Here is a 17,502-nt window from a genome sequence, read left to right on the forward strand (position 1 = left end):
GAATTCTTGATCCATTGAGCCTATGCCATAGCTTCTAAGCATCACATCAAATGACAATTCTTATTTGATATGAAGGACAAATAAAGAAGACATAGACCATGCACTCTTCTTTTTTTACACAAGTACACAAACAAATAGTGTCTGAACTTGGAAGAGAGCTAAACAAAGCTATTCTTGGAGATTGAAGAACCGCATCGTACATCAAAGATCCGTACGAAAATAGCATACATTTGAATCAGATGATGCTGGAGATTTTCGGACATCTGCGTGTATCATTTTTCGTGGATGATGATGATACGCCGACATACTGGATGTCCTTCATGGCAGGGAAAAATTTACGAAAATCTAACAACGACATGTGTCGCATTTAGAGGGCAGAAAACAACTGAAAGAAGAATACCCTCATGAGATGAAATCGAAATGATAGAGCAATAAGCTCTTAAGTTGTCAAATGAATGAAATTAAATAAGGTAATGTACACACGAAATGGTCCAAGAGCAATGTGTTTGATCTTCAAATAGCTTAAGAGAGAAACTTTTTGTAGGGACTTTCCCAGTCACATCTGCCCACAGTGAGCATAAACATCAACCATCAGAAAAGCAAACTATGGTTATGAAAATGTCAGCGCCCAATTTCAAATACATCCACACCCAAGTAATCATTTAGAGAAGTAAATATTAACTGATTAATGTGAACAACATACTGAGGCTCGGATGTAGGGGGGCGGGGGGATAAATATTAACAAACAACTTCCATCTCTTACCAGTCTATCCCCTTGAAGGTACTGTGCTGATGTTATGGTCAAAACAATCTTCGATCAAACAGTGCACATTGTAAGGTATAAATAAACAACTGATTAATGCTGGTTTGCAGAAGTGCTTAGTTTTCAAACCAAACTTCAGTCAAAAGCTGCTCTCAGTTATGCCAAAAATATACCCAATAGAAGATTGTAACTCGTAATATTCTCATGCTCAGGGAAACCACAGTCCCTGTCCACTTCCCTGCTTCAATACAATTGAACTCTTTATTAATATTATGGACTAAATACACAAATAAATACTAAATAAACAAATGATTAACTATTTAGCTTCTCTGGTTTACTCATTTCTTAAGCAATAAAAGGCACCAAGAGACGTACAAAGCCAATAGTGCATAGGAAATGAGTAATCCGTCTTACAAATCACACCCTTACAATTTGAAATCAAGTATATGAAGAGCGTGCCAGCGTGGTCTGTCTACAAGTACATATGGACTTCTATACTTCAGCAAGTTATATATTTCCAGGTACCTCCAAGTGGTGTTCAGCTAGAAACAAATTTCAGAGAATTTCTTTTCAAACCAGATAAATTTTATAACAATCGTAATAAAAGAACAGTGGTTTTCGCTAGTTTCAGAAAAGAAGAGAAGGACTGGCGCAGTTGGTTGGATATATTGTGCTCAGTCAATATAACTTTAGCAAATAGCACACCATATATATTCCAAGATCGTTGGAGTATGTGATATTCTTCCAGGGCTTTGCGGCATTTTTTTCCGAAAAGGAGGAATACCGCCAGCCTCTGCATCTCTTGATGCACACAACCATATTATTAAAAATCCAGGTTCAGAACAAGGTCTCAGACAGTGCCGCGAAACTCATAAAAAAAGTTGTCATAATGGGCGAAAATAGGGTAAGATGACTAGACACCTATCCTACTGTTGGACCGTCATCCCAACTGGTTGTAAGTATCCCGTGCAACCATCTCTCAATGGTTGCACCCAATATCCATAAGCTCCATGTGGTCCGCGTGACTGAGTAAACACAATTCACAAAAATAATTACTTATATGCCCTCGGAATGGCCTTTACATGGAAGGTAAAGGCCATTTGAAATGTTAGATCTCAACTAAACACCTTTCACAAAAACAACTACTTATATACGCAAGCGGACAGGCGGGGCGCACGACGATGGGGTGAGGACGGCGGCGTGAGCGAGGTGGTGCTGGATCACGGCTCGACGGGGGCGGCGGCCGCGTCCGAACTGTGATGTCCATGTGTGCGGTTGTCGGCGTCCACGACCACTGCGGCGAGAACGGCAGGCGGCGCGCGACGACGGGAGTGCGAGGGCGGGGATTATGCGAGCCGGTCAGGGCATGTCCATTAGATCAGACGTTAGATGCGTGTAATATGTATCCACGTCACATAACGATAGAGATATAGACACATCCTACAAACAAGGGTGTGTCTTTTCTGCAAATGTGATAAGAAAATTGTGAGTTTGGTATAATATAATGCCAAGCTCATGTGTTGAATATTTTATTAAAGCCTATGAAAGCTGGTCTTTAGGGAGGTTGGCGGAGTCCTTGATTAGGGGGTGCTCGGCATATGTCGGTTTCCCACCCTTTGGGTTTGGCCGAGGACCCTCCCTAAGCCTGTCCATGGTGGGCCTCGTTCGTCTGGTCCAGAAGCTTCAAGAAGGAAGGACACAAAGACTTGGCGCATACTCCAAGGCGTAGAGATAGTCCTCAGAACGTTTGCCCCTTAGATACGGCCGACCATGTGTAAACCTTAGGGACCCCAAATATCTATATAAGCCGGGGTGCCAAGGCCGTAGAGGGCAGATTCATTCACATTTGATCTCATAGTAGATCACCTATACTCTGTACATCACCCATAATCAATACAACAAAGCAGGATGTAAGGTTTTACCTCTTCGAGAGGGCTTGGACCTAGGTAAACCTCGTCCCTTGTGTTTTTTTTACCATCCTAGGCAAGACTACCAGATCGGGACGTGCTACCCGAGATCCGCCGAATTTAGCTCCGACGGAGATGGAAGCTAGACAAACAAGTGTGTGTCATGACAGTGAGGTACGTAGAGGCTGGCTATCAAAAAGTTGCCCCCCTTGAATTTGATAGTATTTAAGTGGAGTATTACCCACTTGCGTTCATGCTTACAAACATGACTAAATGTCGTTTTACATGTCACTCAACATAAAAAATTCAAAAATATTGAGGAGATATTAAACAACTCCTAAAAAATAGAGGACAAATTGAGATAATAATTGTTCACAATGAGTTTTTTATACTTTTCTGTTATTCCCTATTTTCTCTGGACAAAAATAAACATGAATTGAAATTCTGAAGCAACATTTGACGAATTAACAAAGTAATGCATCTTTTTGGGAAAATTTCCAATTATAATTTACTAGAATTTTTTTTTAATTTTTTTTACTCCATATGTTGTAACCCATCTGCCATACTTAATTTCATTATGTGTGATCATTGCTTTTCTCTTTGATGCACAATTCAATATGAAGATTGTGTTTTTGTCTTGAATCTTTACATAGTAAATATCAACACAATCCAATATACCCCCTCCGATCCATATTAATTGACGCTACTTTCGTACAATACTAAAGCAGCGTCAATTAATATGGATAGGAGGGAGTAGTAACAAATCATGGTGGCGGCAGACTATTGCATGTTGGATTGCACGGATACTCGCAGTCAATCTCTTTCACTCCTTGGCTCCTTCCAAAGTACCAATCTCCAACAACCTTTGCAATATTCTGCTCCACAAAATGGTAACGAAATTATATCAATCCAAGTGACAATATGGTGCATCAAATATAACACAGATAATTCAAGTTTCTAGTAGAATTTTGAACTCCCTGCCTTATTTCCCAGCCTTGGGGATGTTGGTGAACTCCAAGAGATGCGAAAGAGCGTTTGGCAGTGAGTGAAGCATGAATCAATGAACATGCCCCAGTCTGCCTTATCATTGATGACCTTCAAATCATTGATCATTGTGTTCCTGATTTCTGTCGAAGAAGAAGAGAGATTATTTAGTGTTCCAGACAACAGGAAGAGCACCGGTGATGAATGAGAGGGTAAAAAGGAAGTAGATTGACAAGCTTAGCCAACCATCAAGAACTTTAATTTGGGTTGAATTGCAGTTTCCGATATTGTCCTTGCAACTCAACCATGACTTTTCAGGGGAAGATGAAGTCGGTAGGAGAACATTCTGTATCTATGGTGAAGAACCACATATAAAACAGTCATAACATCAGTACACATAAGTAGATATTAGAATAACAATAAAAAATATTGAAAAATACCTGCCATGAATCGTATGCAGAGTTGAGAATAAACATTGGGGTGCGGATGCTTTTAATAAGCTCTGTGGGGAAGAAACACTAGGAGCAACATTATTTCAGATAACAAACTTACTGACATAATCTGGTGATGACATGCGGAAGTGTGGGAAGCAACTCAAATTATACAGCGGAAACTACCTCGGTTGGGTCCTTGTTGGCAAGACAGTCCTTGTGCAACACTTGTCTAACATTCTGAAATTAAGTTAGAAAAAGAAGGCGAGAAAAATTACCAATGGTATTTACTAACCACGTTTCAGAGAAAGTGCATAAAAAATTGGAAGATGACCGGCAGGTTTGATTATAAATAAGACATATACTTCAAAGTCTCAAGCAAGCCCGACAGCTAACCTGGAGCTGTACAACTCGGTTGTAGAAAGACCAAAAGGACCTTTCTCCAGATATATCCTTTCTGCTAGAAAAAAGTGGTACTTTAGTTCAGGTATACAGTGCTAGTGGATTACATTTATTTTCAGGACTCTTACACGTCAAGAAAAAACCCAGCATCCGCAAAGCATTTAACCGAAACCTGCTGTGGAAACCGTGCACTAAAATCATCGCAATGCAGTATCGTGGCTAGACCTCCGGCAGAACAACCTGTAAAGAGCACCTGAAATATGTAGAAATATGAGTTTTATTTTAAATTTTCACATGGTTATTGTCAAAACTAATGGTTGTCACGCAGAATATTTTTGTGCCAATGGTTCTTGGTATTCTGTGAACTCGGTAAATGAGGTATGACCTGTGTGGCATTGGCGAGTCCTTTTTCCATGAGTTCGCCAATAACTGCTTCATAGATGCGCAACCCTCTGAAGTAAACTGTGGTTCCATCCTGAAAAATTGCCAACAGAGAATTACCTCTAGCGACCAAAACAACAACACCGGACCATGACCTAGAAAGTCACCTGCGCTTGACCTTCTGCATCCCCAGCAAATGACGCCCCATCGCAATACCGCACATAGACTTTATTCCAGTTGTAGAAATCTAATAATGTGATGATCAAAATTAGTGCAAGGACATATCAAACAGGTTACAGAACCACTTACGCAAACAAACAAACAAACAAACAAAAAAACATAGCGAGTAGACTGGATGTGAAGCACCAGTAATTACCAGGATTATATATCTCATCACTGTCAAAAATTCCATGGCCGGTGAACTGTAGTGGTTTCATGAAGTTTGATGAACCAAGAACAGACATTCTGCGACCAGAACAATCCTTGACAGTGCTGCACCAGCCTCCTCCCTGGGTGTTTTCAGTTGAGGAAATATACATGTCAACTAATTAATTAGCTTACCTTGAGTCCACTTGCTAAACATCCCATCATGCATTTAGGAAGGCATCTTTTGGTCCAAAAAAAGACGTGGAGTGGGCGGCATGTGCTTGATGCCAAACATAATTTGGGAGTTAGGTCTGCATATATCTTGAAATATTGTGTGGTTAAGAACGTTACAAGATCGTCCCATCATCAATATAATATTCTTTTTTGGCTGGCTATTTCTTTTGCGGATGAAGTGGCTAATTAACTTGTGTGGGACATGATAAAGAAAAACATGGCAATATATAGAAAATTAATGGGTGAATGATGGATGGATGGTGGCTAATAATGGTGAGACATGAAAATTTTGTGCCGAGACATGATATTGTTTTGTTTTCTCAAAACGAAGGCAAAATCTCTACATCATCTCGTTAATTAATAAGAAGTAGAGCTGCACAATTAATTAGTGGGAAACCAAGCAAAATTATCACCACCCCACTAGCTATAACACAGGGCAACACCGGCCGACCTGGCTACTCACACGAAGACACACAGCTGTTAGGAGAAAAGCACCGTTGAAGCTGTCATCAAGCTTCATCGTCATCACTCCGTCGCGAGCCAATGCCTCCGACTTCACCATGATGACCACCAACAAATCACTCACTGCAACAAGCCGATACCCATGCCGTCCCATGCCAAGCAATCGACTACACAAGTCGGTGACTAGACAAGTCCAACAAAGAACATTGCATGGAAAAAAGCACTGAGCCTGCACGGATGGCCTCACCAACCGATCACCCATCTCATGTCGGCTTTGACTTCACGAAGACACGGTGACGCACAAGGAGCTCTGGAAGAAACAAACCCAGCCGTGACCCAACTCAACTCGAAACCGTTAACATTGCCAAACAAGAGACCATGCAACAGCGACCTAGGGCCGCCACCCCAACATCCCCGCAGTAAGCAGCGGCAGAACCCCGCAACCAAGATGACTCCAAGACGATGCCTACGAGAAGGACCATGACACTAGATCTTTGTCCCTGTTATTTTACTGCTTGGTGCTTGCTAATTTGTGCGAGACATGAAAAAAAGATGACGATATAGGAAAATTAACGGGTGAATGATGAAGGGGTGGATGACACTCCGGACCTCTAGATGGACGAGCCAGCTGCCGGATCCGTCACCGGAGCCTCTCTGCAGGTGGTACCCAGGCGGGGTCCCGTCCAAGCAGAATGCTCCCTTTTCCTGTGCGCTGGCGAGGAGGCTGACCGCGACGGGCTCCAGCGGCGCTGCGCCGGATAGCGTAGGACGGAGAGGGCCGGAAGAGGCCAGCAGCAGGAGCAGGAGCAGGGCCGCTGGTACGTTGCTTGGCGCCATATCTTCTTGTTAAGCTGCACGGTTTGAATGCTCCAATAGCTTCTTGCTTAAGTAGAAGAAGAAGGGCCGCTGGTACGTCATTTTCTTGGTATGAATAATACAGTAAGAGCGATCAAGCTGTATGATGGTGATCCTTGGAGGGAGGCCGGTCAAGATCAACTATCAATCAGTGAGCAGTTGGACAAGCTAGCATGGATAGATATCAATGTGCCAGTCGGGTGTCTTTTTCTTTTTCTTTTTTGGAACGTGGCAAGGATCCACACACTGCATTAAACATGAACCGGAGATACAATACAGTTCACAGAGAGTTCCAGCAGAATTATAGACTAGTCTCTTTGTCTTTTACGAGGACCACGAATTAAGAGAAGGAAAAATAATCTGGTCCAATGCAACCTCCGGTTGGATCCAGCCTCGTCGTCGCCTTGGAGGGATCACTTACGGAGATGAGACCGCCATCGGTGCAGCCCCACCAAACCGAAGCTGCTCCTGCCTCCCATATGGCGTCACGGCCAGCGGGAATAGAAATGGGTGCCCTTTCACTAGAAGAGGCAGTTGCTTGCTGGTGGTCGGCTTTCGACGGCGCGCAACCGCACCATGAACCTCCTCTGCAAGCTCCAACTCACCTCTTCTCCCGGCCGTCGGGTGTTTTTTCTTTTCTTTTTTGGGCCAGGCCAGCGAAATCGGAGGCCCCGTGCCAGACTCTAAAATGGGGCCTATTTCTTAAAAAAATCTTCTTTATCGTTAACAAATATAATCTATAAATAAGACATCACTTAACAAATACTATATTTTTTGTCAGAACTACTATATGCCGAAAGAACTACCGGCAGCGGTCAGGGTGGCGCTGGTAGCGCCGGTGGTGGCCATGTGACCTTCTCCCGGTGGGGTCCATGGTGGCTGCAACTGCAAGGTTGGCCAGAACCCAGCTTTTGGCGAAAAAACGGCTCAGGGAGGGCAAAGGATTGACTGGCGATAGCCATGGCCTATAGCGCATGGATGGCAAAGAAATTTTGTCGATTGTCAAACCAACGAGGAGGCGTTGCGGCGCTGGTTGGAGTCGTCACCGACGCGAAGGATATGGTAGCATCGAGCGAATAGACGCACGGGCTTGATGCAGCCGCACAAAGGATCAATAGGTCTGCGACCTATATATGGCCTGTGAAGTGTAGTGCTAGGAAATTGGGGGGCCCTCCGAACTGGAGGCCCTATGCGGCCGCATGGGTTGCATACCCCTCGGCCCGGGCCTGGTCCATGTGTCTTTTATAAGGAGGACCCCATACTAACAGAGCGAAAAACGAGTCCAGCACAATCTCCACTTGGATACAGCCTCCCCGTCGCCTTGGACAGACCACTTAGGAAACGAGGCTGCCATCAGCGCAGCCCTTGCACACCATGTACACCATGATGTTCACGGTCAAGAGGAATAGAAATGGCCGCCCTTCGACCAGAGGAGGCAGTTGCTCGCTGGTTAAAGACCGGCTTTCTACCGTCTGGAACCGCACCACGAGCCTCCTATGTAAGCTCCAAATCACCTCTTCTTCCCGTCGTCGGGTGTTTTTTCTTTTCTTTTTTTGGAACCAGAGATACAATGCAGTTCACACATACTCCCAACCAAAAAGAGTGAAATGCACCACTAGTCCATAAACTCAAACGGATTGCACACTTTAGGCCAACAACTCGAGAAGTGATCGGATTTAGTCCGCAAACTCGTTGATTTGATCAAATAAGGCCGAAACCGGCCCGAGTGGGAAAAACTGACCAAACAGAATATTTTGGAGTACAACTTCTACAACAATCTCTCCAAAGAAATACGAATTGTCACTGACAAACATAGATGCAATCTCTCGAAAAAAATACAAACTCTCACTTATAGTATATAGGGATTCGATCTCTCCAAACAGAATATCTCTCCATTGTGCAAAAATGCTCTTTTAGAATACAACATCTACATCATCTTCCTCTGGCAAACAACAATTTGGGTCAACTTTTTTCACCCAGTGGCACTTCGGCATTGTGTATCAACCAAAGTGCTAGGTTACGCAATGGTACACGCATGACGATTTCAACGTGGAAGAAGATTCAATGAAGCACACAGATAATAACTGAAACACATGTTGGAGAAAGTCATATATTGCAAGAATAGTCATATCAACAACTAAATCAACATTGCTATTTGTTCTAAAAAGGAGATAATATCAGTTTTCTTTGCTATAACTATCAACAAAAACCAGGGGCAATCACTAAACAAGGTAGGACTATATCTATCTGAACAAGTTTTCACGCATGGATAGTTATACGTAGCCTTCTCAATAGTAGCAAAAAGGGATTGAATGCGGGTAATGGTAAATGATGAAGGTAACAATGAGGATGATGTTGTCAAGAACATAGTATATACAAAAATATTCTAATGGAATGAACGAATAACATGATTTCAGCATGATGTTTCTTTCACTAAAGGAGGCCACTTCCTATTAAATAAAATAACCTGAAAATAAAACCTGACTTACCTATTCTAACATTATATGGCAGGTAGAATATGGTGTACTACCGTGCGAAAGTATTATGTGATTCCTGATTCTATATTATGTGATTCTTGATTCTACAAGCTTATTATTTAATGCAAACCAATAGTAAGAGCGTCGAGACATTGTCATATTTCATATGTGCAATGCAATCAGACCTGTTTCTCGTATTCTGCTATTATATAATGATTTTTCTTTGTGAAATATTGCAAAAAAATGCAAACCAATAGTGAGAGCATTGGGACATTGTTATATTACATTAATTTGAGCCCTATATTCGATTCTTCATGACCACTAACCTCAATGCAACGAATCAAGAAAGTAAGTTGATGGGAGCTATCCGGCAACAACAATTATTCTGTGAGCAGAGAGAACTAGGAAAATGCAATGGGATCGGGGAAGATGAACATTCTCACTGTGTGAAAGTATGAGTAGGGGAAAGAAGAACCAACAAGTCAACAAGACTACAGAATGGGAAAGTGAAGAATCATAGTGATGGGATCCATGAACCAAATGATGTTTTGTAAATGCAGCTTGGTACTATGAATACACATTAAGCCTAATATATCAAGGGTTAGTTAGTAATAAGAACAAAGTTTGCTCTCTCAGTGTCCACCCTTCGTACTGGTGAACACTATGTAAGAAAATCTGATAAAAACCTATATTAGAAAAAGTGATTTGTATGTCCAGCCACCCTTGGTTTTGACGGGTCCACATCTATGGAACCAAATACCTACCAACAAAGTTTTCATTCAAATGCACATACTATATAAATAAACTAAATTAATTTTAGTACAAGATTACTAAATAAATATTCCAACCTTGCATACCGGGAGAAAATTAACCTATGACTACACGAAAACAATCAGAACTATCAAATTTTTGTTTACATAAAAAACCAAGCAACATGATAAAAATGCTATAATTTTAAGAATGTTGTCGATCATAATACTACAGTTTGTATTGTATGCATGATTAGAATGTAAAGAATTACCAGACAACACATCTACTTATGTTATCAATAAAAACCCAAACTTACCAAAGATAAAACTTTGTTCGCAAAGTCCTTATATTTGAAACTGTCACCACATTTGATTTCAGTTTTCCTTTGGAAAATCAAATAATATATTTTGAACATTTAACTTCATAAAATCCTAGCCCACGCATCAAGCAGGACACTTTGCTAGTTAAGATTAAGATGGGAGGATCAAAGTCCACCAGGAAACCCATGGTCTCTCAACAATACGTGCAACAGCTCATGTTTCCTTCCTCTAGAAGGCTGTGGCAGTCTGGATGATTTTGGCAGAGGTACCACATGCAAATCGGCGGCCGCTTCACTACGATAACGTCAGTCGGCTAGATTCCTTCCCAACGCAATCTTGCACGACCCTAGGATGTAGTTCACCCTGTAATATGTGACGTTCAACAGTAGAATCATGGCTTAGTTTATCTAAACACTCACATGTAGTCTCCCTAATGGAAAATGTGCACTTGATCTTTCCAGCTGGAGGACGCACTTCTCGAAGCGGCTGGAACTGATAGAAATTGAGTGGACGGCGGTTGGGTGACATGGAGAGAGAAATAAGAGAGACATCGTGGAGAGATTGATTTTTTTGATGGGGTGTAGAGAAAGAGGAGAGGGGTCGTGGAGAGATTAATTTTCCTCTTTTTACGAAAGAGAGATTGGTTTTTTTACCGGTGCAAGCAGATTGATAATTTGACAAAGTTTTGAACGAACTCTGGGAAGATCACGGTAAAGGAGTCATCTCATTTTTTTGTATTCGAAAAAATAAGATGTCTGCACTGGATATACGGGTCGATCTCGACTGTAATAACTCGGCCCCACAAGATTAATGGCTCCCAAGTACTGATTAATGCGGGAATTCTTTGGGAGTCTCAAATTAGTATAGGTATAGATATCATGGATTGCTTGTGTGATGTAGAATCCAAAGTTAGTTGCATGGATTGCTTTGTGTAGAAATTTTAGTGATAATCCGATTGTGTAGAATCCGATATTTATAATGCATTTTGATTAGAAATATTTTGAGTGTCCAGAATATCAGGAATAGATATAATGAACTCCTATAAATTACTAGTGTAGAATTTGTTGCTTTGTGTCTCCCTCCGTGGATTTTGGTTTATTTGTGTATACAATTACTAGGGTAGAATTGTATACTTAGTTTTCAATATGTTTTCAGTATGTTTTGTGTAAAATAAACTCCAATTATGTTTAGTATAAATTGGTTTACTGGTGTACAAACTGATTATATACTTAGTTTTAATAATATTTTGTGTAGAATAGCGCAGCCACCACCATGTCAAGGTGCGCAACCAACCTCGCAACTGGCACGCAGTTTGGCATCTACTTCTAGCCGTGTTTTGTTCCTGCAGGGGCAACACATTATATGAAGTTTCTAATAGTCAGTTATTTTGTTTTTGTTGCAATTTCCAATAATGCAATGTGTTCGTTTATTGATTTTTCTTACACAGATCGTCCCTTGCAATGTGAGATTGGAGTTCAATGAGTTCATTACAGGTGACACTGTGATCTTCGACGCTCCTAGTGGACCCTACACTATGGAGGTCGACAAGGGACGGAAGATATCCCAGATTGGAGGAGATGAATGGGATCGTTTGATCGCCCACATGCATCTCACTAGGGGTGAATTGATCAGCTTCTCCTTTAGAAGAGAAACTCCAAGGCTGGCTGTTATCTTCCTCAAATTGGAGGACGTAGATGATGAGGACCCACTTGATGAAGCTCTCTATGCCCAAAGAATGAGGCTGAGCAAGGACGAATCGGGCAACCTCTGGTACATACTTCCTCCACGTGATGACTACGTTGGGATGCCATTCGGGACCCGCCTGACAAGGATGAATGTTAACCGCTATGTCATGGTATGTTACTTAGTGTAGAAATTTGATATGCCTAATTAGTAATGTTGTGATATACTTACTGTAGATTTTGATGATATGCTTACTGTGTAGTAATGTAATATGCTTGGTATAATAATGTTGTGATATCCTTAGTGTAGAATTTGAGGATATGCTTAGTGTAGTAATGTGATATGCTTAGTGTAGAATGTGATGATATATGCTTAGTGTAGAATTTGATGATATGCTTAATTAGTAGCTATATCCTATTCGTTGGTACTAATCATGGTAACAAAATTAAGTGAATACCCAAAATTGTAGTCATTTTATTTCTATCTTTCCATTGAATTTTAGAACTTAGAATTTATTACCCTAGAAAAAAAAAACCTAATCCTTTGAATCTTTGGTAGTAATGTGTGATGCATCATATGCTTATTAGTGTGTAGTAATGCTGTGATATTCTTAGTATAGAATTTGATGATATACTTAGTGTAGTAATGTGATATAGACTTATTGTAGTAATGTGACATGCTCATCTATCATATATGTCTTTTTTTAGAAATTGCCTAAGAGGCTAAGTGAGAGTTGTGGCATCGAGCCAGATGAAGCAGGCATTGCTGGACTACGCCTTACCGCCAGGGCTCCATCACCAACTGTGCTTATGTAGTGGACACAGACAGTCGCACTGTCTTCAGTGCTGGGGGGTGGAACAACTTCCTTGCTAGCAAGAATCTCCAGGTTGGACAGGCCATCTTAGTCATCATCAGGAACACTCGACGCCATGACTTGAGGATGATGATCGTCATCGACCTCATTTAGAAGTATGTGTGTGGCGCGACAGTAGATGCTAAATGAATTGCTTATTAGCACTATGTACTACTATTTTAGCTCGTAATGTTCTATTAACTGGAAATGTTTGTGAGATCTAGCTACTACATAATGTTTGTGAGATTTTCACTTAATTATTAACTCGTAATGTTCTATTATTTGGTACTGTTCTAGTGTGTAATGTTACATATGTGCTTACTTTTACTGTGAAATGCTAAATGTTAGATGGTGTCAAATTTTTTTTACTACACGAAACGTTCGCGGCGTGCAAATTACATTGTGCGCCGTTAGGTAAGTGAATATAGTGGTGGTGTTGCCGACATGGCACACCAGCAACACGTATAATACTGCTGACGTAGGCACCAACGCCACCACTATTTTTTAACAATGACGCCATATTGGTGGTGTCGTGTATCCATGCCAGCAAGGCCATTTTTGTCACCCCATAGCTAGGCTTTTCTGCACTAGTGTAAGCTTCTACACAAAAGGAAACAACCAAAAAAATTGACTCTTCCATTGTAATCCATTTATAGTAAAATAATTTCTTGTACACTAGAGTAAGGAATTCCTATTACGTGCTCTTACAAACAGAGACTAATAAACAATATAGGGCATACTACAACACATTATTTACCGAGCCTCCAAGGAAATCGGGACAATCTCAGAGCTAAACCAAGAGACATATACACATATATTGATCCTTATGGTAGTGGCTTTAATGGAGCCTCCAGACGGTAGCAACAGACGAGTATTCGACTAGTTATATAATAAAGTGAGAGTACGCTTTGCGCATATTAATTCTTCTGTTATGTTATATGAACTGTTCGAAATTTGGGGCCCTATTTTGTTTTTCAGCCAGGGCCCCAAATTTCGGGTGACAACCTTGATCAAATAGAACACCTAAAATTGTCCATTATTGGAACTTGCATGCCTGTCACAAGAAGGTTTTATTACTGGACCACATCATTATCCATCGTTGAACATCATGACCTAGTACAGTTCTAGGAGTCACAAACGACACAGGCACAATGCCAAAAGTTTGGGATGACTTCCCTACAGTAAGAATCCGAGACTTCGGGTCCCCATTTTCTCATGCAGGATAAACGGCATTTTAATTTCGTGCATAAAGTGGCTCCAAATGCAATTCCAGTAAAGCATTGCTCTGTAGAGAAGAACGCACACCATTAAAAGAAGTCCATATTGAGAAAAATCCAAGAAAGTTGACGTAGTTTGGGTGAAAAATATTGTTCTACTCTAGTTGTCATGAGAAAGGAAATAAAAAGGGAAATGGAGATCAATTTTGTACCAACGTGAATGGAATTTGCAAGCTGCGCGATCACCATGAGGCAAAGAAGTATAGCTTTCCCTTCCATAAGACCAGACACAAAGTTCTTCTTCTCCTCACTGTTTGTTCGTCCAAAAGCTTACACGATTATATCTTTATATATAGACTTGTAGATAGAGATCATTTACTCCATATCTCATACAATTAATATCAGAAATATCTGAGCATATCATTATCGATAATTTTTAAAAATTGTTCTATCTTTAAGACGGTATCCTTTTTAAAAAATGGTTCTATCTTTAAGATGGTATCCATTTAAGAATTCTTCTTCCTTCCTGTGGATGGCACCCATGGTGGCATCTTACTTTGCGATGCACCATATAACATCTCTCATTACCCCCTGTTGGCCGGTAGGTTAATGGTCCCGGTATGATGACTTGAAGATTGTGCTTCTTTCTGATTTACATGACGAGCGTTCGTCCCGCTCCGGCCCATGGTGACGGTGCTAAATCTGACATGAACTTACCACGTGTCGCCACCTGTGCATGCCGACCTTGATTCCTAGTTAGTAACTCTTAAGCTACTATATGTATGCACTTCAATTTTTGTGAATCATTCGCCTCCTTGCTCTGTTGTAATGATAAATATAATTATCAACCAGCAATAAAAGGCTACCTTGTCTACCTGAAAAAAGAGATGCGCATCACCATTAGAGGGGGTACCTTCAAACATGATACTACAGTTTATAAAAAGAAGCTATGTGCCTAATTTCACTGATGATTGCTCCATAAACACCACTGTTGCTTTTCTATATGTCACTTATAACTCGATGCGTGAGCTAGAATTTTCTAAAGCTCATTAAAACATCAATGTTATTTTGTTATCTCTAAAGATTTACTCCCTCTGTTCCTAAATATTTGTCTTTCTAGAGATTTCAACAAGTGACTACATACGGAGCAAAAAGAGTGAATCTACACTTTAAGATATGTCTATATACATCCGTATGTGGTAGTCCATTTGAAATCTCAAAAAGACAAATATTTAGGAACGGAGGGAGTACATGAAATCTCTGTTCACCATGTACACTATGTAAAATATCATGTGAATAGCCAATTATTACAAACTTTTGAGTGATTCAACTTAAGAAAGATATCTTGTGTAAGACATTAGGAAGGAGAAATAAATGCGGTCTATTTTTTCCAAGACATACAAACATCACATATATGCACTAGCGACCATCACATATATAAAGGAGTTATACCACATTGTATGTAAGTCGACTATAATGAAATTATTTATTACTAAATGATCTTTGGAAGTGAATATTTATTATTATTCTATTAAAAAATCAGTATGAACTGTTATTTCATATGGTTGCCATGTAGCTTGTTTTCATTATTTTACTAATATAACAACACAAGAAAGCCTAATAAAAGATAAACAATATTATTTGTACAAGTCACTGATTAGTGAGTCGAGCAAACATTGGAGTATTTTCACCACATCACGTCATTATTTAAAATTCGTTTACACTCTAGTAAAATGCCTACCAATTCAGCAAAAGAAGTACGTATTATTTTATAATCTCACCACTGCAGATAGTGATGTAGTTTATCATTGGCTTATCCAATGTTCTGTTGGAACACGCCCACGGATCAATCACATGAAAACACGATGGACACGCACGCGCAGAACTTTTAGGTTTGTGCCTCTTTTCTTTCCTCCACAATATTACAATCTGATAATGGGCTGATGTACGCGCGCGAGTCCTAATTGGACTGACCAACGTGACTTCTTCCTAAGACAATTCCGACCCAAACTCTAATCCAACACGGAAGTGTGCTGCACTAACACTATCCTAGCCGGACTCCTACTATTCCTAATCACCGGCAAGCTTGACTACAAACTTTACCAGACTCAGCTACTCACTACAGCTATGACACGGACATGTACTACTACGTGGAAACAAATCAATCTATCTAGCTGTACTCACCACGTGACATTAGGCAAGATTATTGCCAACATGTTCTTCTCCTTCAACGAAGCACATTCCAATTCTATATAATAGAAAGAATGATCAAATAACAACTCAGACCGATACAAAGTGTCTATTATATTGACACAAATATACCACTCAGCAAGAAATGTTATCTGTAACAACATTAAGCATGAGCAAGATTATCTATGGAAACAAAGAAGTCAAATCATATAGTACACATCTATTCAGAATAAATAAATGACGTTAGATGGCATTCTCTCAATTCCTATAACAACCATGTGCCTGACGCCGGGTATGAAGGTTGTTATCCTCTTGATCAAAGATACCAACACCATAATTAGGTATTTAGGTAGTTGCACGTGGACTCATTGCACTTTCATCTTGCTGGGGAGCTTTTGTCTTCATCTTTGCATGCACGTCTCATAGATCGCTGATCCCTGAGTCTTAGTCATGAACATTGACATAACTTCCAATCAGTAAAATAATCAGGGTTATTAAATATGGAGAGATGGGACAGTGGACATGTATCCGCTGATAGACTTTCTATGACGCAGATGCATATGGAGAGATGGTGCCATAAAGTCAAAAATAATCAGGGTCCTTAAATATGAAGAGAAAATATCGGGTATGCTAATAATATGAGTACCAAACTAATTGTAAAATCAAAACATAATATAAAGCCAATAGGGCTTATAGTTGTTATACCTCATGATCAATTTGAGGCGGTATATGAAAACAGGGCATGTCAGGTATCAACACAATTTTCCTTTTTAGTAAGGGGACCTTCCAATCAAAAAATTAGCATTAGAAATTTTAGTGTGAATATTTATAGACGTTTATTTTTACTGGGATTAATTAAACCTAAACCAGATAGAACGACATGCCAGCTACTTGCAGAGCAGAAAACTATAGTAGCTATCCATGAGGATATCTGCCAAAGTTAGTTGGGCCGCGAACCAACCTGTGGTTGGATGGTTAGAGGGACTGTGGTATCCCCACCCCACGAGGGTTCAAGTCCTGGTGCTCGCATTTATTCCTGAAATTATTTCAGGATTTCCGGCGATGCGCATCCAGTGGAGGAGACGTTCCCGTTGATGACGAGGTGCCTATGGTGACTTCATAAATTTCAAGATGATATGCCGGCTCGGTCTTTCAGAGGTGCTCATAGGGGTAAGGTGTGCGCGTGTGCGTTCATAGGGGTGAGTGTATGTGCGTGTATATGAGCGC

At 40.5% G+C, this 17,502-nt stretch overlaps 1 protein-coding gene, 1 long non-coding RNA gene and 1 pseudogene across 7 annotated transcripts; 1 reads left to right on the plus strand and 2 right to left on the minus strand.

The window, feature by feature from the left end:
* Positions 1 to 3,235: 3,235 nt before the first annotated feature.
* LOC109758522 (pectin acetylesterase 5) lies at positions 3,236 to 6,801 on the minus strand. 6 transcript variants are annotated; one of them, XM_020317380.4, is made up of 11 exons: positions 6,540 to 6,801; positions 5,245 to 5,377; positions 5,036 to 5,115; positions 4,873 to 4,962; positions 4,616 to 4,740; positions 4,482 to 4,542; positions 4,272 to 4,325; positions 4,095 to 4,172; positions 3,901 to 4,006; positions 3,652 to 3,797; positions 3,236 to 3,545 (listed from the first exon to the last, which is right to left on the minus strand). In XM_020317380.4, exons 1-11 carry the CDS (start codon positions 6,765 to 6,767, stop codon positions 3,435 to 3,437), a joined length of 1,212 nt encoding a protein of 403 aa, XP_020172969.1. In that variant the 5' UTR covers positions 6,768 to 6,801; the 3' UTR covers positions 3,236 to 3,434. The 6 variants fall into 6 exon arrangements, with proteins under 6 accessions (XP_020172969.1, XP_045089938.1, XP_073367506.1 ...); XM_045234003.2 differs by having other exon boundaries at positions 4,482 to 4,545; XM_073511405.1 differs by having other exon boundaries at positions 5,245 to 5,545; positions 6,540 to 6,792.
* Positions 6,802 to 11,866: 5,065 nt separating this feature from the next.
* Positions 11,867 to 12,982, plus strand: LOC109758521 (uncharacterized; annotated as a pseudogene).
* A 901-nt stretch (positions 12,983 to 13,883) lies between these two features.
* On the minus strand, positions 13,884 to 14,413 carry LOC120962134 (uncharacterized). Its single transcript, XR_005752986.2, has 2 exons — positions 14,298 to 14,413; positions 13,884 to 14,153 (listed from the first exon to the last, which is right to left on the minus strand). It is a non-coding gene; the product is annotated as an uncharacterized lncRNA (long non-coding RNA).
* Between the last annotated feature and the right edge of the window lie 3,089 nt (positions 14,414 to 17,502).

Source organism: Aegilops tauschii, chromosome 3 (assembly GCF_002575655.3).
Source record: "Aegilops tauschii subsp. strangulata cultivar AL8/78 chromosome 3, Aet v6.0, whole genome shotgun sequence".
In the NCBI taxonomy this organism is placed as follows: Eukaryota; Viridiplantae; Streptophyta; class Magnoliopsida; order Poales; family Poaceae; genus Aegilops; species Aegilops tauschii.